General features: G+C 52.4%; 11 protein-coding genes across 11 annotated transcripts; 7 read left to right on the forward strand and 4 right to left on the reverse strand.

The window, feature by feature from the left end:
* Positions 1 to 173: 173 nt before the first annotated feature.
* On the forward strand, positions 174 to 2,810 carry HMPREF1120_08384 (uncharacterized protein). Its single transcript, XM_009162635.1, has 2 exons — positions 174 to 1,211; positions 1,361 to 2,810. Exons 1-2 carry the CDS (start codon positions 920 to 922, stop codon positions 1,591 to 1,593), a joined length of 525 nt encoding a protein of 174 aa, XP_009160883.1. The 5' UTR covers positions 174 to 919; the 3' UTR covers positions 1,594 to 2,810.
* On the reverse strand, positions 2,166 to 5,560 carry HMPREF1120_08385 (uncharacterized protein). Its single transcript, XM_009162636.1, has 3 exons — positions 4,125 to 5,560; positions 3,420 to 3,805; positions 2,166 to 3,105 (listed from the first exon to the last, which is right to left on the reverse strand). Exons 1-3 carry the CDS (start codon positions 5,070 to 5,072, stop codon positions 3,096 to 3,098), a joined length of 1,344 nt encoding a protein of 447 aa, XP_009160884.1. The 5' UTR covers positions 5,073 to 5,560; the 3' UTR covers positions 2,166 to 3,095.
* HMPREF1120_08386 (ubiE/COQ5 methyltransferase) lies at positions 5,499 to 7,273 on the forward strand. Its single transcript, XM_009162637.1, has one exon. The coding sequence runs from the start codon at positions 6,231 to 6,233 to the stop codon at positions 7,059 to 7,061; it is 831 nt and encodes a 276-aa protein (XP_009160885.1). The 5' UTR covers positions 5,499 to 6,230; the 3' UTR covers positions 7,062 to 7,273.
* Positions 6,014 to 10,080, reverse strand: HMPREF1120_08387 (uncharacterized protein). Its single transcript, XM_009162638.1, has one exon. It carries the CDS (start codon positions 9,701 to 9,703, stop codon positions 7,565 to 7,567), a length of 2,139 nt encoding a protein of 712 aa, XP_009160886.1. The 5' UTR covers positions 9,704 to 10,080; the 3' UTR covers positions 6,014 to 7,564.
* Positions 10,060 to 12,006, forward strand: HMPREF1120_08388 (uncharacterized protein). Its single transcript, XM_009162639.1, has 3 exons — positions 10,060 to 10,358; positions 10,410 to 10,495; positions 10,554 to 12,006. Exons 1-3 carry the CDS (start codon positions 10,335 to 10,337, stop codon positions 10,858 to 10,860), a joined length of 417 nt encoding a protein of 138 aa, XP_009160887.1. The 5' UTR covers positions 10,060 to 10,334; the 3' UTR covers positions 10,861 to 12,006.
* On the reverse strand, positions 10,718 to 12,149 carry HMPREF1120_08389 (uncharacterized protein). Its single transcript, XM_009162640.1, has one exon. The coding sequence runs from the start codon at positions 11,902 to 11,904 to the stop codon at positions 10,954 to 10,956; it is 951 nt and encodes a 316-aa protein (XP_009160888.1). The 5' UTR covers positions 11,905 to 12,149; the 3' UTR covers positions 10,718 to 10,953.
* Positions 12,150 to 12,255: 106 nt separating this feature from the next.
* On the forward strand, positions 12,256 to 14,367 carry HMPREF1120_08390 (4-aminobutyrate aminotransferase). The gene has a single exon (XM_009162641.1). The coding sequence runs from the start codon at positions 12,607 to 12,609 to the stop codon at positions 13,945 to 13,947; it is 1,341 nt and encodes a 446-aa protein (XP_009160889.1). The 5' UTR covers positions 12,256 to 12,606; the 3' UTR covers positions 13,948 to 14,367.
* Positions 14,368 to 14,438: 71 nt separating this feature from the next.
* Positions 14,439 to 16,480, forward strand: HMPREF1120_08391 (uncharacterized protein). Its single transcript, XM_009162642.1, has 2 exons — positions 14,439 to 14,604; positions 14,660 to 16,480. Exons 1-2 carry the CDS (start codon positions 14,574 to 14,576, stop codon positions 16,096 to 16,098), a joined length of 1,470 nt encoding a protein of 489 aa, XP_009160890.1. The 5' UTR covers positions 14,439 to 14,573; the 3' UTR covers positions 16,099 to 16,480.
* Positions 16,445 to 17,678, reverse strand: HMPREF1120_08392 (uncharacterized protein). The gene is made up of 3 exons (XM_009162643.1): positions 17,186 to 17,678; positions 16,884 to 17,138; positions 16,445 to 16,830 (listed from the first exon to the last, which is right to left on the reverse strand). Exons 1-3 carry the CDS (start codon positions 17,300 to 17,302, stop codon positions 16,786 to 16,788), a joined length of 417 nt encoding a protein of 138 aa, XP_009160891.1. The 5' UTR covers positions 17,303 to 17,678; the 3' UTR covers positions 16,445 to 16,785.
* A 254-nt stretch (positions 17,679 to 17,932) lies between these two features.
* Positions 17,933 to 19,857, forward strand: HMPREF1120_08393 (uncharacterized protein; the record flags this gene model as incomplete). Its single annotated transcript, XM_009162644.1, has 3 exons — positions 17,933 to 18,852; positions 18,904 to 19,012; positions 19,063 to 19,857. The coding sequence occupies 3 exons, from the start codon at positions 17,933 to 17,935 to the stop codon at positions 19,855 to 19,857; spliced, it is 1,824 nt and encodes a 607-aa protein (XP_009160892.1).
* Positions 19,858 to 20,524: 667 nt separating this feature from the next.
* HMPREF1120_08394 (histone-lysine N-methyltransferase ASH1L) lies at positions 20,525 to 22,922 on the forward strand (the record flags this gene model as incomplete). The annotated part of the gene is made up of 2 exons (XM_009162645.1): positions 20,525 to 22,063; positions 22,119 to 22,922. The coding sequence occupies 2 exons, from the start codon at positions 20,525 to 20,527 to the stop codon at positions 22,920 to 22,922; spliced, it is 2,343 nt and encodes a 780-aa protein (XP_009160893.1).
* Positions 22,923 to 23,141: the final 219 nt, after the last annotated feature.

Genomic DNA, 23,141 nt, shown 5'->3' on the forward strand with positions numbered 1-23,141 from the left:
TGCCCCAGGTTTGGTGCCGTGCCGTGCTCACGGACGATTATGACCTCAGCTCAGGCCACATCATGATGGGTCAATTTCAGCCCTTCATGACGTTTTTTTTGCCCCGTATTATGCTGTTGCATGCCAGCCAGTGTCGAACCATTTTCTCATTCTTATGAGACTACAGCCTGTGTATCCTGGGGAAGATCTCGAGGCGGGTTAAGTTGGACGGGGTGAACAACACTCGATCTTGACGTGATTCAAAAGCTTACAGTAGGGGGCTACGGCGATCTGATCCGATCTGGAGAATCTCCCGCTCCCGATCGATCGCACTAGTAGTAGCAATGCATCTGGGATCCGCAATTCAAGTGATGGGGTCCGTCAGGTCGAAGGTTTACAGTGTTATTCTTGTTAGCATAGGTAACTATCCTACACAGCATGAAGGTCCTGTTGGTACTGTAGGTACCTTGGGTACTCACCTCACTGCATATCTACCTTAGACACATTAACAAGATCGACCCAGCAAAATGGTGTCGTGCCAATGGATTGATCTCCAGGAAGCTGGCTGGCTGGTGCCTGGCTTCTCCTCCGCGCGCTGGATCTGGAACACGATCGTGCAATTTTTGACTCCGATGCAGGAACCCACCGAGGGCAAGGGACCACTGCATTTCACATTGAATGTCAGTGCAGACAATCAATCAATCAATGGGAACTGTACGTGCTGTAGGAACCTACCGAAGGTGAGGTAAGGTACAGCACTACTTTGCTCTTTGGTGAATGATGATTCATGACCGTCACTTTTGAGGAACTGATCAGAGCGGGGGATGCTGAGATGCCCTGTTGCCCTGACCTCAACATGCATTGACATTGCAAGTGCCAGTTGCAAGTTGCTTCACTTGCAGTGGAATGATGCATTGCAGTACTGCTACTTGTGAATTCAATGCCAGTGCCAGTGCCAGTGCTGCCTGTTTGTCACGCTCAGCTCACCGACTATTGGCATGACGACAGAGTGACTTGCTCCTGCTTCTTCACAAGGAAGCGTAATGCGGGAAGGAGCGCAGGTTTCGTCTATATAAGCAGGCACCTCTCCCAGCTTCAGCACAATCTTTTCTTTTCTTCATCCAACAACCTCTGCAATTCTTCGATCAGACAAACCAATCAACCAATCCAATCCAATCCAATCCAGCCTTTTAAGCAAACACTTGCCAACATGTCGAACTACCAGCCGACTGGTAAGAGTTCTCTCCATCTCTCTTTGCAGTCAACTGCCCTGCCATCAAGACCTTGACCTGCTCTCATATCTTGCTCGACTTTGCATCCATCAAGAACCTTGAACTTCTTTATCCTAGATTGAAAGCAATGCTAACTCTTACTTCACTAGAGCACGACGGCCTCCGCAAGGACGGCGAACCTGATCAGCGCGTCGGAACTGGCGAATTCGCTCACGGCAAAGTTGACCCCCATGAGGCTGGCAAGCAAGGCGGTCACTCCAGCGGCGGCAGCGGTTCTTCTGGCAGTGGTGGCAGTGACAACAATCAAGGCTCAGCCAACCTCGGCGGTGATGGACTGCGCAAGGACGGTCAACCTGACCAGCGATTGAAGCAGAACCAGTAAACGTGCGAGTTCTGGTTACTCCAATCAATCACCAATTGTACAATAGGACAGAAATGTCACGGGGATACGGGATGCACAGGAGTCTATGGCACAGTCGGCCAAGTTAGCCAAGGGCCAGACGGAGATTGGGAGCTATCATGGTTCAAGATGGCTCAGTCACATATGGGCAGTGGATGTGTCAAATTTGCTGATTAAAAATCGATGCTGGTGGTGGGAAAGTGACGACATAGTTCACGGGCACTTGTGGGCATGTCGTTACTCTTGATAACCAAATGAAACTATCATTGCCATTGATTGTTTTCTCCTTTCCCTCCATAAATTGAAATGCTGAAGCTGTCTGAGTTGGTTTCGATAAAGCCTTGATCCGGGGCATCAAATCTATCGTGCAATGGCCTCTGTAAAATCAGCTGAGGTTACCTAGTCTCTGTAGATAGGATAGTGTATCACCAGACACTGGTTCCTATCCACCTTTCATGCTTACATGGACGAGGCTAATAATCCCATGAGTACAAGAAATAGGAATAAGAGGCCAAGAACGAGGATATCGAAAGCAATACTTCCAGAATTGAAAAGGAAGGGAGACAAGGATAGATGTACGGACAAGGCTCGAAGACTAATGAGGGAAAGCGAAATATCAGAGAGATTGGGGTCTGCATATTGTATACCCAAGATCATTATCGAACAGCTGCAAGGTCCACCGCCTGATTCACACTTCTGTCTGTCCATCTGGGATCGGAATTCTGAGAGTCGGAGACCCGTGGAGACGGTACACTGGTGCAGAGTGACCTTTCAATATCAAGATCTCTGTCCAAGCAAACGATATGAAATCAACACGGCTCAGTTGCCAAACTTGAATCTCAACTGGCAATTGACCACCCAATATCAATTCCAAATATCAACATGTCATACGTCATCGCATCGGTGGAAAAGAGAGAGAAGCACTGTTCTTGGTAGAATAACAAAAGGTTGGCTATGGTAGCGAAGATGACGGACTGTGAAGAGGAAGAAGACGGTGGAGATAGAGGCGGAAGGAGTGTTTAGGCGGACCATAACACCGTGAAATGGCAGGGCTGGAGGTGTACTCGTCAAGGTCAAATATGGGGCTCAGGGCCCGTCTTTGGATTTGGTAACGGTATCGATATCAATATCGATGATAGCAATATAAGGGCCGTCGCCTTTTTGATACCGGTAGTCGTCGTACTTGTTGGCGTTGGTGGTGGTGGTGGTGGTGGTGGTGGTGGTGGTGGTGGTGGTGGTGGTGGTTATAACATGGTATTCGTACTGGTGTGCAACGACAGCAAGATCGGTACTGGAACTGGCAGCAGTGTTTCCCTATCCGGATGAGATTTTCAGGTGTCGTACGATCGAATCATGTTAGAAGCTGTGGTAGCAATTGTCGCAGTAGCGCTCTGCTCGAACAAAGGCAACGTTTGGGCTCCCAAGGGAGGATCAAAGAGAGGTAATCCGTAAGGTAGTAAAGCTTGTGGAACGATACCGGGTATCTAATAGTGCCTGGAGGGCGAGAAACCGTCAGTAGAAGGTAGAGAGACAACTGAGAAACATGAATGCCCGCGGGAAAAGAAGATATCCAGAATCCATTGTAAAGGGTGAGGAGGAGCAATGTTGAATAATAATGGGTTATGGCTCCGACCACAAAATGCAGAAACTTAGGATATCCTTGTCCTCCAGAGTGATCATCATAGTATTGAGATAGTGGTATCAAAAAGAGAACCCATCGACGACTTCGACGAGGACAAAGATAGCAACAACACGTGCCATGGTGAAAAGGTGTGAGAAGACCAAAGCAGACAGGCTCAGTATCTTACCTCGGCCTCGTATCCACCTCGTGCGTTTCAGGCGGTACTGGTTTCCGCTTGAAGAGCTTCAGCTTGCTCCCCGATGACGACTTCTCCTTCTCCCGGGGTCGATTCGAAGGGTTGGCTGTGTCTAAAGTTCCTGGAGGTGGTGGCCGAGATGTTGTTACCGGGTCTTCGTTGAGGCTGTTGTCGTAGTTGGGGTTGTAATTATCGTCCTCTTCATCAGCATGAGCCGGCCAACTCCCCGGGACTGGGATTGCTTCCATTTCGAGACGGCCTCGTTGTAGAGTTTCCTGATTCCTAGCATTGACGAGGGCTGCCTTTTCCGGCTTCTTGGATGGAAACCGTCGGTCGATGGTGGAGTTTAATGTGCCCCGTAGGGTTTCGCCGACGCCCTGTGTGGACAGCCAGAGATTGGTTAGTCACCCAGACAATTGACAATTAAAAAGGGAAACAGGTCGGGAAAAGAAGGGGGCAATCGTGCAGTTTCTGTGAGTTTCAACGTAATGGGATTGTGGCCACTGTTATATCAAAAGTCCTGAATGGAATAAAATTGGGCGGAAACAACGAGATATTTTGGTTTGATTGACGACCAAAGAACAAAACCAACTCCATAGGGTTCTCCGGTGGTGGATCCATGAGAAGAGCAAACCACAGAGCACACAGCGTTGCAAGAGTAGAAGCAAAGGTGAAAGAATATAAGACAATACATACATGTATTCCCTTTGCTGCGGCTTTCAAATCGTCAATGGTGCTTTGATTATGGCGCATGGGTTGGTCGGCGGTCTTTAGCGACGAACGGCTCGGGTAGCTGAAGTTGGGTCTTGAGGGGCTGTCCGCTGGAGGCGTGATGCCAGTGCCCGTGCCCATCGCCATGGCGCTGGTGTTGGCGCCCGCGCGGCCCGTGGATGCCGCGTCATAAACTGGACTCACGGGCCCATTGTTGTTGGAACCACTATAACCACCATGGTCGTAGTTGTTATAGTTGTAGCTGGGGTCAACAGGAACACCACCCGGCACAGTACTGTCTCGAGGTGATTCTCGTGTCATCTCGCCAGACCTACGTAAGGCGCTTTTTGCCGGGATGGGCGGGGAATCGGTCTGAAGCGTTCCCGCCCCAGCCTTGACCGACGGCGGCATTCGTCCATCTTGAGCGGTGTTTGTAGAAGAGGATGTGACTGCAGTGGTACTCGGAGGCTGTGTATGCGAAGGTACTGGTTCGGCACCGGGCATTTCGGACAGAGGTGCCCGACCTGGTTGGACTTCTCGCTTGACATCTTTTTGTACTTCTTGCTGTTTCTTGCCGCCTCTTGTGGTGGTAGTTGTAGTAGTCGTTGTAGTTGTGGTCACTACCGTCACCACTTCACCAGTGTCTTCGTCAAAGACCTCTCCTGTCGAGGGCTTCAGAGCAAGGTTTCTGTGCTGGTCAATGTTGGCAATCTCGCTGTCCTTCTCAGCCGAAACGATTTCGCCGCTGTTCATGCCCTGTGCAACGCCATCCGCACTGTTGGCCTCGCTGCTACCATAGGCGGAGTCGCTCAAGTTGCTGGGCCGCTCTGGGGTCTTGTCTCGTTTCTTGAGGAGACGGCTGAGCCCTCGAGACTTCTTCTTTTCGTCGCCCGAGGACTGCGAGACGGCCATGACGGATGCCGAGTGCGACATGTATTAATATATGGGGGGGTCAGGGCAACTGATGGTGAGTGTGATGAGGGAGTATATGACGCCTGAAGATATGCAGTGGTTGAGGAGAGCAGCAGGTTGGTACTCTAGCAGGATATATCAGGGTTGTACCCAGCGACCCTCTCTACCCGTCCCGCCGTCTCCCCCATGGGCACCGCCAGTGCCAGTGCCAGTGCCGCGAAACCAGGTTGACGATCCAGATGAATATGATGTCACCGGACATACTTGTTGATCGAGTCGCGCGCCACAAACGGCTCAGCCACATGTTGATAAAACGAACGAGGGATGAGCGGCCGACGTCGATGGCTTGCAGACAACAACACCGGCCAATCAAGGGGGGAGAAAACAACTGGGATTAGGTTGGATTGATGGGTGCCAGCGCCTAAGGAGCCGACTCTTAACGTTGAACTTGAACTTACAGAGGAAGCAAAAAGGATGTGATGAGTCCGATATTGCAGAATAAATAGACAGGACTAAACATTTGCTTCGATGAGAAATGGAAGCCGCCGCACCGCACAATATCAGACAGGACATGTACAGAAATGTCCACAGCCTGAGTTAGTGTTGCTAGCATTAACATATTCTCACCTATGTTAAGAGCATCGCCGTATATCCCACCTCGCTGGCATCCCCAACCTTTGCCGCCCCAGGTGAAGATGGTATACCTGCAATACTTCCTAAGGTAGGTACAGTACCGACCCGTCCAGGCCAGCAGCAGCGTCAAACAGTCAACGACCGACAGCCGAGCGTACTCGTCCTCAATGGCTATCTCGTCGAACAAGTTCACATTTGTATCGAGGCACCTCCCATTCGCTGTGACTTGCCGACGGACATGCATACCCAAGTACATGTCCCAATGTGGCCGATATCGGGACCATGACATGACCACCGCACGACGGTATAAACACGAGGTTCAAGCCATACATGGAGGTGCTTAACAAACCAACAACATCATAACCCAAGTTTTTGAGATATTCTCGTTCCACTACTAGTAGTCGAGTCTCATTTTGCGCTTGCTTCTCGCCTTCAAGTCTGTGGTGTTGCATCAACCTAGCCACGACCCCTCCAACCCTCTACCAACAAACACACCTACAGTACTCCAGAACCCTACCAACTTGACCATCCCTGGCAACACCAACCATGCCCCCCAAAGAACAAGCCACCTACTCCCACGGCCACCACAAATCCGTGGTATCCGACCACGCGCGCCGAACAGCCCAAGACTCAGCGGCATTCTTGCTACGGCACATCAAACCGACCGACACGATCTTAGACGTGGGGTGCGGACCCGGCACAATCACCGCGGACCTAGCAACACTAGTACCACAAGGCAAAGTGATAGGTGTTGACGCGGTAGCCAGCGTATTGGACCAAGCGGCCGAGTACGCTGCGTCTCGGGGGTTGACAAACATAACATTTCAACAGATCGACGCCAACAGCCTACCCTTTCCGGACGATTCTTTCGACATTGTCTACTGCCACCAAGTGCTGCAGCACGTCAAGGACCCCGTGGGCATTCTGCGTGAAATGCGCCGGGTGGCCAAGTCCGGGGGCACCGATGGTGGTATCGTCGCCGCCCGCGAAGCTGACTACAAGGCTTTCGCGTGGTATCCGGAACCCCCTGAGCTGGACCGCTGGGCCGAGCTCTATCAGAAAGTCGCCAGGGCCAACGGCGGCGAACCAAACGCAGGTAGGTACTGTCATGTCTGGGCGCGGCAGGCTGGGTTTGGGTCTGAAGAAATTGATGCCTCATGGGATACCTGGCGGTATGCCGGCGAGAGAGTCAGGCATTTTGCCATGAGCTGGAATGGAAGGATTGTCCAGCCGGGATTCAAGGGCACTGCGGTCCGAGAAGGGTTTGCCACCGAGGAAGAAATCGAGAAAATCTCCCTGGCTTGGAAAGCTTGGGGCGAGCAGGAGGATGCCTTCATTGCCATTCCACATGGTCAGATCTTGTGTCGCAAATCATAGGATGTTGAACAGTGTTATAAGTGATCCATGCCAGTGGACAATGTTCCAAACTTGAACGTGCTTTCGTTCCTGCAGACGAGACGCGCCGCCCAACTCATTTGGATTACCCTGAAAATAATACCTAAATCATCGCTATATAATATACAAAGCGTCACTTCGCTGGGAGCTTCTCGGAGAGCTTGTGATCCCCATCCTCGTGAAGCCCTTTCAACCACCTTCCGATCCCGAAAAAGACCAGTTATCCCTGCCCCAGGTTTTCTATCCAGATGGTCTAGACTGGTCACGCCTGACAAGCAGACAGTAATTTGAAGTTGGCCGACCCGACCCGTTGGCTTGTGGAGCCTTCCATTTCTGGTTCTGGTACCAGTCATAGTCAAGTTCCTCTTTGGAGTCTGGCGCTCCCCACTGCATCCTGTTGCATTATATTGTACACAGGCGGAATGAAAATGGAAACGAATCCACTTTCCCACCTTTTCGATTTGCCCCTCCAAAAGTCATTCCGGCTAGGTCAGGGTATTGACTTGAGCCTCCCAGAATCCAGCCGGCAGTCGAGGGATATTTATCCTTGGGAAACTGATGCCACCTCCGCTGGATGACTGTCGCTTGATATGTCGCTGTCGAGGAGGCGTTGTTGGTGGCGTGCTCGAGCTTCGGTGGCCAGCAGGATTGCTCATTCTCTTCTCCTTGATATTGTCGAAGGTTGTGAGACTCTCGTCAAGGCCTTGTTGGAGCTGAAGCTGGGCAGCCTGGTCGGGGGAGACCGTTCCAATTCCAGCAAGTGGTGAGTCGGGCGCGGACTGCGCAGACGGATCGGCAGCGGAATGTGATGGTGTGTTGTTGTTGTCAGGGTCGGAAGGACTGTTGACCTTTCCCATCTTAGCATCAGCACCACCAACACCTGCCACCTCATCGTCCATCTTCCCATTCTCCACCGGTGTGCTTTTTGTGGGCGTTGGAAGAAATGCTGGAACAACACCCCCTGCCATCCGTGCCCAGAACAATCGTTCTCTGAGACGAATTAACTCTTCCCATGCGTCCTCTTCATCCTTCCTATCGCCAACCTTGACAACCCCTTCACGCACCATGCGTACATAGGCGACTAAATCGCCCACTCCTCGCACCTTTTCTAGACATAAAGTACAAATGGACCATTTTGTTGCGCCTTCACCCTCACGTACCCTCATTGCGTGAGTGCGCGGGTTTTCGCCTTCTTTTCGACTCTCCCCACACAGTGCACACGGAGTGTACTTGCCATAGAGCCGGAGAGAGGCTTCAGGAATAGGCTCCACAATTAGTGTTGAATCACCTAGCGCCGAAAGTATGCTCCGGCGATTCAGCCATGAAAGAGTAGGAGATAGGTCAAGACGTAGTGTCGGCTCAATATCCTCGACCAAGATCCGTTTGTAGAATCTGGTGTCCTTGAGTGGCACGGGTCCTCTGCTGTCAGGGTTGGGACTAAAGGAGCCAGGCAGGTTCGGAGAGTTTGCCAGTTTTGAAGTCGCAGGTTGAGCCGCTTGGGAGAGATTGGTGTTCGAGTTGTTGCTGAGCGAGCCGAGTCCCATCATGTTCAAGCCGCCGTACGAGCCTGAACCGGCTCGGGAAGGTGCATGAGAGGGATTGTGTGAGCGGAAATGAGACGTCTGCACCAAGTTTCTGAAATCCTCATAAGCAGGAATATCTGTCCGGCAGATGGTCCTGAGAAGATGAGTAAGCTGACTCGAGGGGCTGGGAGTAATTTCGCCATGATCGGGGTCGACAGGCGACAGATGCATGGCCTCCAGAAGACGGGCGATATTGTGCTCCTCTCGTGCAGCACCTGGGCTCGAAGGTGCTAAGGACACCCGAGGTGAGTCAAGTTCTTTACGATAATCTGAACTCGGCCCGATTTGCTGCATGAGTTCCTTGAGTTCCGCCAATTGCTCGGTCTGAGAGGCGATCACTGCCTCTCCATCTTTGATCTGGTCGCGAAGCTGCTGGTTTTTCTTCTCAGTTGCGTCTCGGTCTCTGTTGGCAGATGCCACCATCTTGTTTGCTTCATCGAACAAGGACGCCGTGAGGGTCTCCAATTCCGACTCAATGCCACGCTTCTCTTGTTGGATCTGTGCCTTCTGTCGTCTTTCCTCCTCCAACTCGGACTGCAACTTGTTGTTCTGCTCTTCGACGCTTTCTCGGGGAACTAAGTCTCCCCGGGCAAGTCTCTCTTCATATGCCCTTGCTTCTGCCTCTAGCTCTGCGATTCTGGCCCTGGACGCTTCCAACTCTTGCCTCGTTCGGGCGAGGGTGTCATCTAGATTCGTTTGGTGGTTGATCGCACTTATCAGCTTGTCACTCAACGCGGCGACTTCGCTGTTCAGGTCGGGGTGCCTTGAGGACGAAGAATCCGATCTGCTTAGGTCGGTTGTGCTTGCGTTCCGAGGATCGGCTATCGTCCGAAAGGACGTCTCCGGAGAGTCATCTTGATTTTGTCGCGGGGGAGGAGGAGAAGCCTCAATAGTGGCCATCTTGTGCAAGTTGGAGGTTGATTTGGCCTTGGAAAGATGGTCCCGTTGCGACTGAGCCAGAGGCGGCCCCAAAGATATTGAGCGCGAGTGAGAAGGCGCTCCTGCTCCTAGCAGAGAGCCATGGTGTACCCAGGCATGCATCTGAAAAGATGACACGCAAGGGTCGAAAAGTCTAAGCCCACGGTGAAGCTGTCAACGTCTGCGGGACTGCGACGTGTCTCATGCAGCTGTCGTGCAAGGCATGCTTGTAACCGCCACAGGCAGGTGGTTGGGTCCTATCTTCCGACGAAGGGACTGTGATGAGTATGCGGCGATCTAGACAGGTGCAAATGGCACATCGAGTGCAAAAAGTGTTCGATGGGAGTATACTGTAGGATATTGTAGCAATAGATCTCGCTTTGCCAGAGAGCTTCGGGTGAGGTGATGTGATGGGCAGTGATAGGCAAACCCCGTGGACATTTCTGGCACTTCTCCCGCCCGTTCGTGATCCGGGGACCTCGAGTCGTGCTCCGCGGGCGTATAATGCCCTCATTAAGCCGGCCCGGACGAAAAAATAGGGGAGCAGCCGCCACGCTATGCCAGTGCCAGTGTTCGCTTGTGGCGTAGTTCGACCAAATAACTGAGCCACACGATTAACTGATCTCAGGCTTGAGCCGTACTACAGTAGAGTTGTTTGGCGAACATCGAACTTATCCGTTCCCCGCGCAGCATTTTCGAGCGTCCTGGACACGGCCACATTCTCGCTGAGCATTGGCAACGGGTAAAGTGCGCAATGGCAGATGATGAACTAGCACAAGTAAGGCATGTCCATTGATAGCTGTCCGCACCGCTACTGACCATTTCACAGATCCGAGCCGCGAGGCTTGCCCAGCTCAAGCAGCAGCAAGGTCGAGGCGGCTCAGGTGACACGGGCGACGAGGAAGAACAGAGGCGGTGAGTCTGTTGCAAGTCCAGCCTCTCCGATACATCCTCGCTGATAGCGACGGAGCAGGAAACAAGAATCAGAAGCCCGATCCTCCATCCTCTCTCAGATTCTCGAACCGGAAGCCGCCGACCGATTGGGGAGAATACGAATGGTCAAAGAGTCACGAGCAACCGACGTGGAGAACAGACTGATCATGCTGGCACGGTCAGGCCAGTTACGGCAGAAAGTTACGGAAGATCAGCTTAAGGATATGCTTGCCAGTTTATCGGAGCACGAGAAGCAGACGGGGCACGGCGTGGAAAGTGTCAAGGTGGTGCGCAGAGGCGGCTGGGACGACGACGATGATCTGGATGACCTGCTAAAGGAGGCTTGAGAGCTCTTTGTTGTCGGACAAGGCAGCCGAAAAGAAAAACAATCATGCGACTGATACCCCTGACATTATGGTTTGCTATTAATACATCCGCGATCACGCCTGTTGTGCATCAGAGACAGTGCTGGTGCTGCTCTTCATCAAAGCTGCCTCTTTCGCAGCCTTTGCTGCTCGACGCTCATCCCTCAATTTACGCCTGATCGCTCGCAGGTCTGGAGGCTGTTCGATCCCAAGACGATTTCGCAGATCTGCGACGTCTGTTTCTAGCTCTTCCTCCCAATATACATTGATCAGATCCTTGCTCCGCCAGCCGTTTGCAAATGCCCAAGGCAAGAAGATCTCAAACATGCGCTGTCGCTCCGCCGGCTTGAGTCTGGTGATGGCAGCCAGACTCAGTCCAGTCATTGGCAAGCCTGTGTTGGCGAACTCGAATGCTTTCAGCCCGACCTCGCCTTCGACCCAGACTGGAAGTCCCGTCACCGCATGGTAGAAGTCGTGGCATTCCCGATATCTCTGCATCACGTATGCCTCCTCTTCGTCGTCAATGTACCGAACCGGATCCCTTGTGTCGGGCGTGACGCCTTCACGATCCAACCAAGCCGCATATGTTCTTCCCACGCTATTTTCTGGCAACTTCCGCAGTTTCTCCAAAGGCATGGTCGTTGACGTGATTCGGGGCCGATCGCGTAGAATTCGGCGTCCGGTGGGATCGGAGAGCATCCGGTTTCGTAGCCAAGTAATGAAGAAAGGCTGAGCTGTCGCCTCTCCCAGCGCAGCTATCATGTCATGGCGGTATGGGTTTAGCAGCGACGTGACAGCGCTGCCGACCGCCAGTCCTAACCGCTCGACGCGGGTGAGAGGAACATGGCCTGGGTAGTTTGGTGGAGGACGATTGAGGACCGAGAAGGAACGTCGAGATGCTGAGTTCGGGTGCAATGTATCTCGTTGCGAGCGAGGACGAGCACAGCTGGCGCATAGTGGCTGGGAAACTCGCAGTATAGAGGAGAGCAAGAGCAAATCTTGTTGTCTGCTGGGTGATATCCTCATGTTGGGCCGATATGTTCAGCGTGTCTTCACCGATCACAAAACTTCTGCTGCATTGGTGTTAAAGGCCGTTCCTCATGCGAATTGACACAGTTTTGTCAGGCTATGTTGCTACAATTCTAGAACGGTAGCACTGTTGTGGTTAGTGGCCTGACACGAACAATATTGGTTCAGCGTCTTCTTAAGTTGCATTTGGAGACAGTGTCCACAGCAGATCGCGGCGGTGGAGAAACTTCAAACCTGCGGTATCGGCAGAAGACGTGAGATGCAGCCTCGTTCAGCCTCGCCAAGGACAAGCTATATTTGGTGCGATCAACCAAGATCGCGCGAGGCTAGAAGCACCGGTGCGGCCCCTGCCTCTCCACGGCTGGGCACTACTACTACTATTATACTACTGCACTGGTACTGGCAGGGAGCGTCGACCAAATGCTGCAACAACAACATTGTAGTATACCTACGTTGTCACCACTTCGCGGCGATGCTCTTGGAGATTATCTGATAAGATGTTCGCAACGCCGGAGCTCAACGGACCTTGGATTGGCCAATGGCAGGCTGCTTATTATCGCCCCACGTCATGAACGGGCAAGGCTCAAGTTTGGAAAAACAAACCATAGATGTGTGTCAAAATATTCCTCCTGGGTCGAGGGCAACACAAAGGAAGATCCAGAGACGCCAGCAGCCTAGACCACCACACCTGAGCCCAGTATGAGTCTCTCCAAACTCGCAGAATTCGGTACTCGCCATGTTGCTCGAGGAATCGGGCGACTGGCGACCGAGGTGATTGAAAGCGGCTCTGGGAGCTATGTGACGATGGCGAGTGGGCGGAAGATGCTCGATTTCACTTGCGGAATTGGTGTCGCCAACTTGGGCCATTGTCATCCCGCTGTGACCAAGGCTGCTCAAACGCAAGTCGGCAAGATGGTGCATGCGCAGGTCAACATTGCATTCCAAAAACCATACCTGGATCTCATCAAATCTCTTTTACCGCTCATGCCGCACAAGTCTCTGGACACGTTCTTCTTCTGGAACTCGGGCTCGGAGGCCGTCGAAGCAGCAGTCAAGCTTGCTCGACACGCGACCAAGAAACCCAACATCATCGTGATGCAAGGCTCTTATCACGGACGAACATTCGGGACCATGGCCATGACACGATCCAAGACCATCTACAGCGAGAACTACTCGCCGCTCATGCCCGGAGTATTTGCCGTTCCTTTCCCCTACTGTGCACAATGTTCGATCGCAAAGCGCTGCGACGGCAAGTACAACGCTGAAAACTGCTGCATGGATCCTGTGGAGCAGTTGGAGCTCCTTCTTAAGCGCGAAACCGCACCGTCAGACACGGCCGCAATCTTCATCGAGCCTGTCCTTGGAGAAGGCGGCTACGTGCCGGTGGTCCCGGCGTACCTGAAGCGTGTTCGAGAGATCTGTGATAGACACAACATTCTGCTTGTGGCAGACGAAGTTCAGTCTGGGTTTGGTCGAACCGGCAAGATGTTTGCCATCGAGCACTATGGCGTCCGGCCGGATATCATGGTTATGGCAAAAGGCATTGCAAACGGCTTCCCATTGTCCGGAATTGTCTCGAGAAAGGAACTCATGGACACGCAAAAGCCTGGTTCCATGGGCGGCACGTACGCCGGCAATGCTGTTTCGTGCGCAGCAGGCGTCGCTGTTGCTCAAGCCTTCAAGGATGAAAAGATTCTCGACAACGTCAATGCGAGAGGCAAGGAGATGATGGATATGCTGAAAAAGGCCAAATCCGACTTCCCCCATATGATCCACGACGTCAGAGGATTGGGCTTGATGCTGGCTTGTGAGTTCGTGGGCGGCAAAAACTTTGCATCCAAAGTGCAGGCCAAATGCATGGAGCAGGATATGCTCGTTCTGACCACCTCGATTTATGACACTCTGCGATTCATTCCGCCTTTGAACATCTCGCAGGAGGATATGGCCAAGGGCTGCGGCATCATTCGCCAGGCTATCGAGGAGGTAGCGGCCGGCGAGAAGCCTGCAGAGACCGGAACCAAAGGCCAAGCGCCTGAATAAACGCTTCAGTCGAGAGGCGCCGGTTGTAGATGTCCTTGTTTGGGTGGGCCGGGAAGATATTACCTCAGGACAAAGGTCGCTGCGTTATATACGAGTTGGACCGGTGCAGCATTCTGTACTACTAGGTGTAGTGGGAACCGAAGCGACATCGGGGTGTTGACATGCTGGAGCTCTTGCAGTGGTCCAGCACCCCTCTAGTGTCTGTTCCCCAACTGGACTCGTTAGTACAGTACCAGCTACATATAATGTCCCTTGTACGTCGGTCCTCTGGCATCGTCGGCACCAGAGGAACTGGGATTTTTGCTTAGCAGATCAAGATACATATAATCTCTTCCTGTAGTAAATCTATTTCAAAATATATGCTGCCAATGTATGTTGTCGGAATTGACTGCCTGATACGACCACTTGACGGGATTGAACCGATGTGAAGCCATGCCGCTTTAATCATCGAGATCCCCTCTCGAAGCGTCAAATCCACGCTGCAGAATCTCGCCAGCCTTGCAGGCTTTCAGGCAACCAATTTAAACGGGTGTCTGCCCCTGACTTTGAACCCTGCCATTTAGCGGAGACTTCAGCCTTGTATAGCCTCTCCCACACTGCCAGGACTCAGGGTAGAAGACCTCAAGATGGAAGACTTTGGAAAGTTACGCCCGGTTGGTACAGTGTATAGGCTCGAAGAATACTCCGGCATTTTGTACTGATTCACCACTAGGCCGTCTGGAGCGTTGGTCAACAGCTCGCCATGACCTCAAGTTCTACATGAATGCTGCTGTGACAGCGTCCTACACCCTCCCTGCAACATGCACTCTCCCGCTAAAGCACTACATTTACAAAGCTTGCAAGAGCGTAGTGGGACGACACCCCATTCTCTCCGCCATTGCCGTCGGTGAAAACACCAACGAGCCGCAACTCGTGCGCTTACCAGAGATTGACCTTGACCAATGTGTATCCTTCCACGACCGTCGTTATGAGGCTCCTGGACAATCACCATCATCAGCTGATACAGGCTCCTCTGACTCGAAATCAGATGCCAACGGAGACCCCGACCTCGACGAATTGTTGACCACCCAGCATAACACGGCATTCCAAGCACCCAACCCGTTCTGGCGTCTCTGTATTTTAACGACCAGCACGCAGCCGCACCAGTTCACAGCAGCGTTTGTGTTCCACCATGCCATTGGCGATGGAACTTCCGGGTTGGCATTTCACAGGACGTTCCACGAAGCATTGTCACAAGCCGTGTCTGCGGACCCGGACTTCGACAAGCAGGAAACAAACTCCGTCATCCCGTCCCCCTCGATCCCTTTACTTCCCAACATCGAGGCTCTTCATCCAATGCCTGTCTCGTTGCTATACGTGCTCAGTATCCTGTTCCGAGAGAAGATTTGGTCCGCCCGTCGCGACCCTGGTCTATGGACAGGATGGAAGATCCGCACGCCACTCAAAACCCGCGTGCGGCATCTGGCTTTTTCCGCATCGAACACACGTGGGTTCATTGTCGCCTGCCGCGCGCACAACACCACCGTCACAGCTGCTCTCCAAACACTTATTGCTGGGGTGCTGTTCTCTCACCTTCCCAGTAACTTCACCACGCTGAAGTGCAATGGGGCCATTTCTGTGCGGCGATGGCTCCCGGACATGATCGACGACGACTCGATGGGCGTCTACGTCCAGAATCTCGCCGAGGACTATTCCAGGAACAAGTTCCAGACGGAGATTTTGCCTTGGGATGAAGCCAGGAGGTCCCGACGAACTATAGAGCAGGTCCTCAGTCTCGAGGGCAAGAATGCGGCACCCAACATGTTGCGGTACGTCAACAACTATCAGCAGGAGCTTTTCTTGTCCAAAGTTGGAAAAGACCGAGATTCCAGTTACGAAGTATCCAATCTCGGCGTGTATAAGGGCAAACTTGAGAACGACAGGGGAACTCCAGCAACAACTGTCCAAATCGGAAGGATGGTGTTTACACAGAGCGCCAACGTGACCGGGAGCGCTTTCGAGGTCTCCGCTGTCTCAGGAGCCGATGGCTGTTTGGTCCTTGGATTCTCTTGGCAGGAATCAGTTGTCGATGATGCCCTCATGGACACGGTGATGAAGACTGTGGAAGAGGCACTTCTTGCTCTCACGAGAGACCAACCTCGCGGAGATTGATGAGCATCGCATGGAATATTCTAGATAATGGGTAAATATGACTTTCAGATCGAGATAGGTGGAAGTAATGTGTATATTATAAAACAATGAGGTGTAGATAGACCAAACCTTGTTGGGGGGACGGCATAGTCGGACATGGGCTCTGCTGCGTTGGCGAGCGTCGGGGGACTGTCATCGGTCTGCCGTTGGATCATTGCAGTAGGCATAGATTCTGCCTACCTAGGTACTTTCTATACGCAAGGTCGTTGGGGCCGTTGGAAGACAGATCACGGATGATGCTTACCACTGGTCGCTCCGTGATTGGGCGCTTTAGTTCCGGGTGGGGTTAGACAGAAAGCAGATCCGGTACGAGAATCAAGAAACATATTGTTCACGAAGAAGCAAACTAGTACCTGGGTTAACCCCCCGGTGCTTCTGACATGTTAATGCATTGGCGCCTCGCCCACCTCTTCTCTGTTTGATGGATTGGATTCCGTCTAGGAGCTCATCGGGCTGCACGGAAAGGGGCCGTCCGTGCAAGGTGAAGACGGTTCATTGTTGATCGCAACCAAAAGTACTGTAAATGCTTGTATGGTATTGGTGCATGGTCCCTCCCTTTCGGCAAATATGTACAACATTCCCGGAGGTATCCTTCTCAGTCCGTTCACCGCCAAACTGGTTTACGGCATCGGATCGCCTGCCAGCTGCTCAATAACCTTCCTTTCCCCATTTGTTCAACTTGTCATGTACAGCCTGGATAGCCGTTAGCCGGAACATATTTCTCTTAAAATGGTGAAACTGCGAACCTTGGGTAATGTAACGTTCGGCACGATGACTGTGTTCAAGGCGCTCGGGGCATTCTTGGGACTCTGGCTTCGGTCGCCCTTGGGATGATACTGGTATTTGAAGTGCTTGGATTCGTCCTCATCTCCCTGCTGCACCTGCCACGGCATAGAGCTTTCGGCAACCGAGACTTCGGCTTCCGAGGTTGCGGAAGTTGGCTTGCGGCCAAAGTAAAACCCTGCAATACTGAAAGCACCGCACATGACGGCACCAAGGATCTACTCATTGTAAGTACGTGCTCGTGTCATCTTGAGGGAGGCCGTACGTAGAGCTCGGGATCTCGTCGGGCACCCTTCTTCAATGATGCATCCTTTGCTGCTGCGCCAGCCTTTGACGATGCGGACGATGCCGCCCGGCGTGCGAGAGTAGCAACGAAAACCATGGTGAGAACACTAGAGTCCGAACAATGGCGAAGGGGAAGTGTCGTCGAGGTTCCGGGAGTTGAGAGTCAGTGGTAGTGGTGGTGTGAGTTCCAAATTCGATGATGTTGAAGCAACTGAACTGCGGTGGGTCCGCATCAGAAGCTCTGGACAACTGCAAGCTTGGCCTGTAGCACGTGACTGTCCATTACCACGTGATCTGCTGTGAAATGAACCGTGACCGTCGCCTCCAGATGATGTTCCTGGCGCGGCCCCCTGAAAGTGGGATCTGCAGTCGTACTAGTAGTGCCTTTCATGCGTGCAGCCTCACTTCTACAATCGCACAACTTTTGAAGTGATCTGATGCTTCACTAAAGATGATCATGGTCCAGTCGTTCGTTACTGTCTGCCCATTGCACATGGTCCTTTGGAGAACATCATAGACATAGAACCAGCGGTCTCAATGCGGTGCCCTACTACAACCTCCCTATGACCTACTACTAGTACCTCCAACTTCGACATTCGCGAAGCCATTTCCCGATCCTAGATTCAGCGCCGTCACACCTTTGTCCTACGCATACGATATGCATCTGATGTCGCACTCGTGACAGGATCCGCTTGCACTGAACAGCGACGGAAAATCATTCAGGCAAATGGCAGGCCGGCCTACAACGGCGCGCAGCGAGATATCGTCGGCCATTTCAGAAGATGGATACAGCTCACGACCGCAGTCTGGAGCGGCACAACCTCCTGCTTTGCCAAACCCTCCAAGCTCACAACATGGATATGCTCACTTGCGAGGCATCACTCAGCCCACGAATCGCTCGGTCAGGAGTTATGTTCCTGCATCAAGCACTGGCGGTTCAAGCAGACCACAGAGTCCTGCCAGTCAGGCGAGCCGCACTCATGTTCCTTCATTGACTGCACAAGGCTTCTTCAAGCCGATGAGTTCGCAGAGACTGCAGGCTCAACGTTTGGGGAGACAATTGGGTTCTAAGGGCGTGCAGCCTCCGCCATCCATCCCCGACAAAGCTGTGGAGGACGATGCAGGCAGCATATCATCCAGTAGACAGGGCCCGTTTCATGCAATGCCCAGGAGCCATCGTACAGCGCCGTCGATTACCACTGATTATTCGCAATCCGAACATCCTGAAACTGTTGATGCGCGATTCCCCGACTACCCTGCTCACCTCAACGCCGAAAGTCAGCCTGTCAACGACCAAGAAGCACAGCAACCACAGCGGCCTTCACGGTTAAACCTATCGACGACGCTTCGAACCCCAGAACGCCCTCAGAAATCACCACTCTCATTCCGTTCAGGCTTGAGTCTGGGTGGTAAACATCCTGGACCTGGTCATCAGCCTTTGTCTTCGAATGCAGGGTCTCCGCGATATCCTCTCAACTCCAACACCCAGATTGCTACTCAGAGTGCATTGGGCAAGAATTACGAGTATTTTGAGGGGAATACGATCTTTTGGCTGGGTGGTCGTATTCAAAACGCCCGAGATCGGCCCATCAACATAGCAACCGGCGTGTTGTTGGTCCTTCCATCAGTGCTGTTCTTTGTCTTTTCGTAAGTTGCCATTGTCAAGTCTTGTTCTGGAACATACTGACGCTTGCCCAGGGCCTCGTGGCTATGGCACCACGTTTCGCCAGCGATACCCATCATTTTTGCGTACATTTTCTTCCTCTGTTTGTCGTCTTTCGTTCATGCCTCGCTCGTTGACCCCGGAGTAAGACACCTTATGGCGAACCGTGGTCGATCTGGACTGATATGTTGCAGATATTCCCTCGAAACATCCACCCATTCCCACCCAATAATAATGACGATCCGCTCGCCATTGGCCCACCTACCAACGATTGGGTTATGGTACGACTGGCGACCTCGCAAACAGCAGCAATGGATGTCCCGGTGAAGTACTGCAAGACATGCAACATTTGGCGGCCACCGCGATGCTACCATTGCCGAGTCTGTGACAACTGTGTCGAGACTCTTGATCATCACTGCGTATGGCTGAATAATTGCGTGGGACGACGCAACTACCGCTACTTTTTCACTTTTGTCAGTACCGGGACGATATTGGCACTTCTGCTGGCATTTGCCAGCTTGGGTCAAGTCATTGCCTATCATAACCAGAGACATGTTTCTTTTGGGACAGCGATAGACAAAAACCGTGTACCATTTGCCATGTTCATCTACGGCCTGTTGGCGTTTCCGTACCCTTTGTCGCTTTGGACGTATCACTTGTTGCTTACTGGCAAAGGCGAGACAACTAGAGAGTATCTCGCTTCTCGGAGATTCCCCAAAGCCGAAAGACATCGACCGTTTACTCAGGGCAATTTCATCAAGAACTGGATTGCTGTTCTAGCTCGACCCAAGACGCCGACCTACTTGCATTTCAAGAAGAAGTATCAAGAGGGCGATCAGCGCTTTGGGACCAGGAGGGGTCGACGGCAGACGGATCCGATTGGAGAGGCGCAGAATGGAGGGATGGAGATGAAACCCGTGCAAGGCACGCAGAAGTCATTTGAAGGGCCGACGACGGGCAAGAGGATCTTAGCCATGGAGGCCAGATGAAGTCGGGTTCATGTTGTACGAGTAATAGCTACCTAGGGCAACGCGGAAGTCGGTAATACTGTACCTATGTATAACAGCGAGGAGCAAGGAGTTTGTCTGCCATGGGGCCAAGTGACTTAAATCAATACTTTGCTTGCAGGGTCTCTGGACGCTTAACGGCCAATGTGGAACATGTTCATCAGCCTCAAAACACTCTGACCAGCGGGGCGTCAGTGTGGTGCGAGTTGCCCGGTGTGCAGGTTTCGAGATGGAGAATGTTGTTGACCTGGGTCTGTCCGTGGTCTGTTCGCTGGCTAAGGAGGCCATTTGGGCGGCCGAAATGGATCCCTTCCAGGTGCCAACGGGACGTTGTTCAAGTTGCTGCCTCCGACTTGCAGTGGTCAAATAATTATTATCGGCCTGTTGTAATAATCAGGCCCCGTCTCCCAATCTCGTATCCCTTCGGAATTCCAGCCTCCTCCAACACTCAAACAGCCAGCATCTGAGTCTGCGTCTGCATTCAAGTCGAGACGACCGCGATACACGCGTCGTTTGAGGCTTCTCGTTGTTTCAGAAGGCGTGCATTCTTGTGTTGGGCACATTACACGTTGCCTTGCTGATCACGACGCGTCGACCGTTCCATATCTAATCCTCCGCAGTGAACCACTGTCCTGCCTCACCCGCCAACATGCCGCTCCGGCAGAGTCTGTTGAGCTTCTATCGCTCACACAGTTCAAAGAACGAGTCAGAGCTATCTACTTCGTCCAAGTCACGCCCTACATTCACACGAACCGCCAGCTCTGTATCGTCAGACACCGATCCCGACACGATTGTTGTGTCGACCTATCCTGCAACGCAACTGCCCACGCCGTCAGAAAGTTCTCTCGACGTGTCGATCCAGGATGCTCGTGCGGTAAGCATGAAGCAAGTGCCAAAAGGCCGAGCAAGACGCGTCAGCCGTCGCCTTGCAAAGGACGAGAGTCGACAAGGCATGATTGAAGATGCTGTGGACGAAATAGAAAGCATTAAAACCAGAACAGTCAGTGGTGAGACGCTTGTCAACATGGACAACAATGCAAGCCAGTCGACTCTGGTGAAAGAGAGCATTGCTGCTTTGGACCTTACATGGAACATGAGTGAGGTGTATTTGAAGGAGAGCAAGGCTGGCATGCTAGATATCAAAGGCCAGCACGTTTTCGGTGATAGTCAAGACGATGAAGATATGTTAGACGACGACGTTGAAGAAAAGTCACGAGAGGACAACGCAGCAGCTAAGAAGGCGAAGATGGCCGAGAACAACAGGCAGTGGGAGGAGCGCCGCAAGGCTGCAGAAAAACAAGCCAGCCGAAGATCATCGCGGATCCCAGGCCTCGACAAGGCAGGAGAAATAATGTCAACGATCGCTAGTAGTGTCCTAGGCAAGAGGAAGAATGGGGCCACAGAGACAAGCAAGCGTTCCAGGAAGAGTACTGGCGGTATCCCCTCGTCCAGTTCTCTTGAAGAGCCCCAACCGAAGAAACGACGTGTTAGTGAGAGTGTTATCCCGGCGCAGCAGCAGGAACCCGTCTACCAGAAAACTCCTCAACGGCGTGAAAAGAAATGGCTGTCGTCGGGGCTTTATGCCGGTCAACCCAGGATGTTTGACGGTCGGCTTACAGAGAGCAAGAACAAGAGAAAGAGTAGTAGTGGTGCTGTTCAGCCGGTGCGCGAGAACAAGGTGCTGCCACTGCCTATGTACGCCGGGGAACGTTTGCTCAAGCAAGGTCGCGATTTCAAGCTACCCTTTGACGTCTTCTCCCCACTTCCGGCTGGCCAGCCCAAGCCCGACGAATGGAGAAAGGTAAACAAGAATGTGTTTGTCGGCGATGCGGCACAGGCCTGGCGAGTCTCCAAGTTCGAGGAGCATTCACGGTGCATGTGCAAGCCCTCAACCGGGTGCGACCATAACTGCATGAACCGATACATGTTTTACGAATGTGACGACCGGAATTGCAATCTCTCAGAAGAACTATGTGGGAATCGTCAGTTTGAAGCCCTCCGTCAACGGGTCAAGAAAGGCGGCAAATACAACGTCGGTGTCGAAGTCATCAAGACAGAGGATCGAGGTTACGGTGTTAGAAGCAACCGAACCTTTGAACCGAACCAGATCATTGTTGAGTACACAGGCGAGATCATCACCCAGGAAGAATGCGAGCGCCGGATGAATACTATGTACAAGGGCAACGAGGTGAGTTGGTTACTTTATGGCGGGATATCCCTGGCCACGGCTGACAGAATCGTAGTGTTACTATCTCATGCTGTTCGACCAAAACATGATCATCGACGCTACTCGCGGTTCAATTGCACGGTTTGTCAACCACTCGTGTGCTCCCAATTGCCGCATGGAGAAATGGACAGTCAATGGAAAACCGCGTATGGCTCTCTTTGCCGGTGATAGGGGGATTATGACCGGAGAAGAACTCACATATGATTACAATTTCGACCCGTACTCACAAAAGAATGTCCAAGTATGTCGTTGCGGAGCTGAAAACTGCCGTGGTGTTTTGGGACCCAGATCAAAGGAGGAGCGAAAGCAAAAAAGCCCCGAAGAGGAGCCCAAGAAGACTTCCAGCAAACTGGCCGGAGCAAAGAGAAAGATCGCAGAAGTCATCGAAGAGGGGACCAGCCGTCTGACTAAGAAGGCCAAAGTTGCACCGAAGGCGAAGGTCTACAGATCCACGGCGAGCAATGTCAAAAGCCCGGTCAAAGTCCGCAAAATCAAGGTGGTGAAGAAGGCCATTCTTCGCAACCAAGGTAGCAGCCCTGTGGCAGGCCTCGCTCGTCAGCCTTCAAAGTTGAAGAAAATAGTCGCCAGTGCGAAAAGCAGGACAACGCCCAAACAACGAGTAGTGTCGTCGAATTCATCAACGGCGTTGATTGAGAAGGAGGACGACAAAGGGGTCACGAAGCCGCTCAGCCGATCCTCGAGTTTGCGGGAGAAGGCATCAAGCGTGAAAAGTCGCGTCGTCAGAACCGTGCGAGGAGCGCAGAGCGGCAAGAGCAGAACCATTCGACCGATTATGGACGAAATAGAACTGGATGAATGATGAGCGGGACTATGTGCCGAAGCGAGTGGACTGTGTTTATACGGGGAACTTGGGCAAGGCCTGGCTTCAAAGAGAGAAGCTTTGCGAAATATTGAGCGATTGTCGGGGTTTGAAAGCGGAAGGTCTATCAGTTTATCATGCATTGCAACGGCCGTGGGAATGGGAACGAATTGACCGAGGCATGGAAGAACTTTGTTTTGGTGCGTGTCTGATGCGTTA

The sequence above is a fragment of the Exophiala dermatitidis genome, assembly GCF_000230625.1.
Source record: "Exophiala dermatitidis NIH/UT8656 unplaced genomic scaffold supercont1.7, whole genome shotgun sequence".
NCBI classification, from domain to species: domain Eukaryota; kingdom Fungi; phylum Ascomycota; class Eurotiomycetes; order Chaetothyriales; family Herpotrichiellaceae; genus Exophiala; species Exophiala dermatitidis.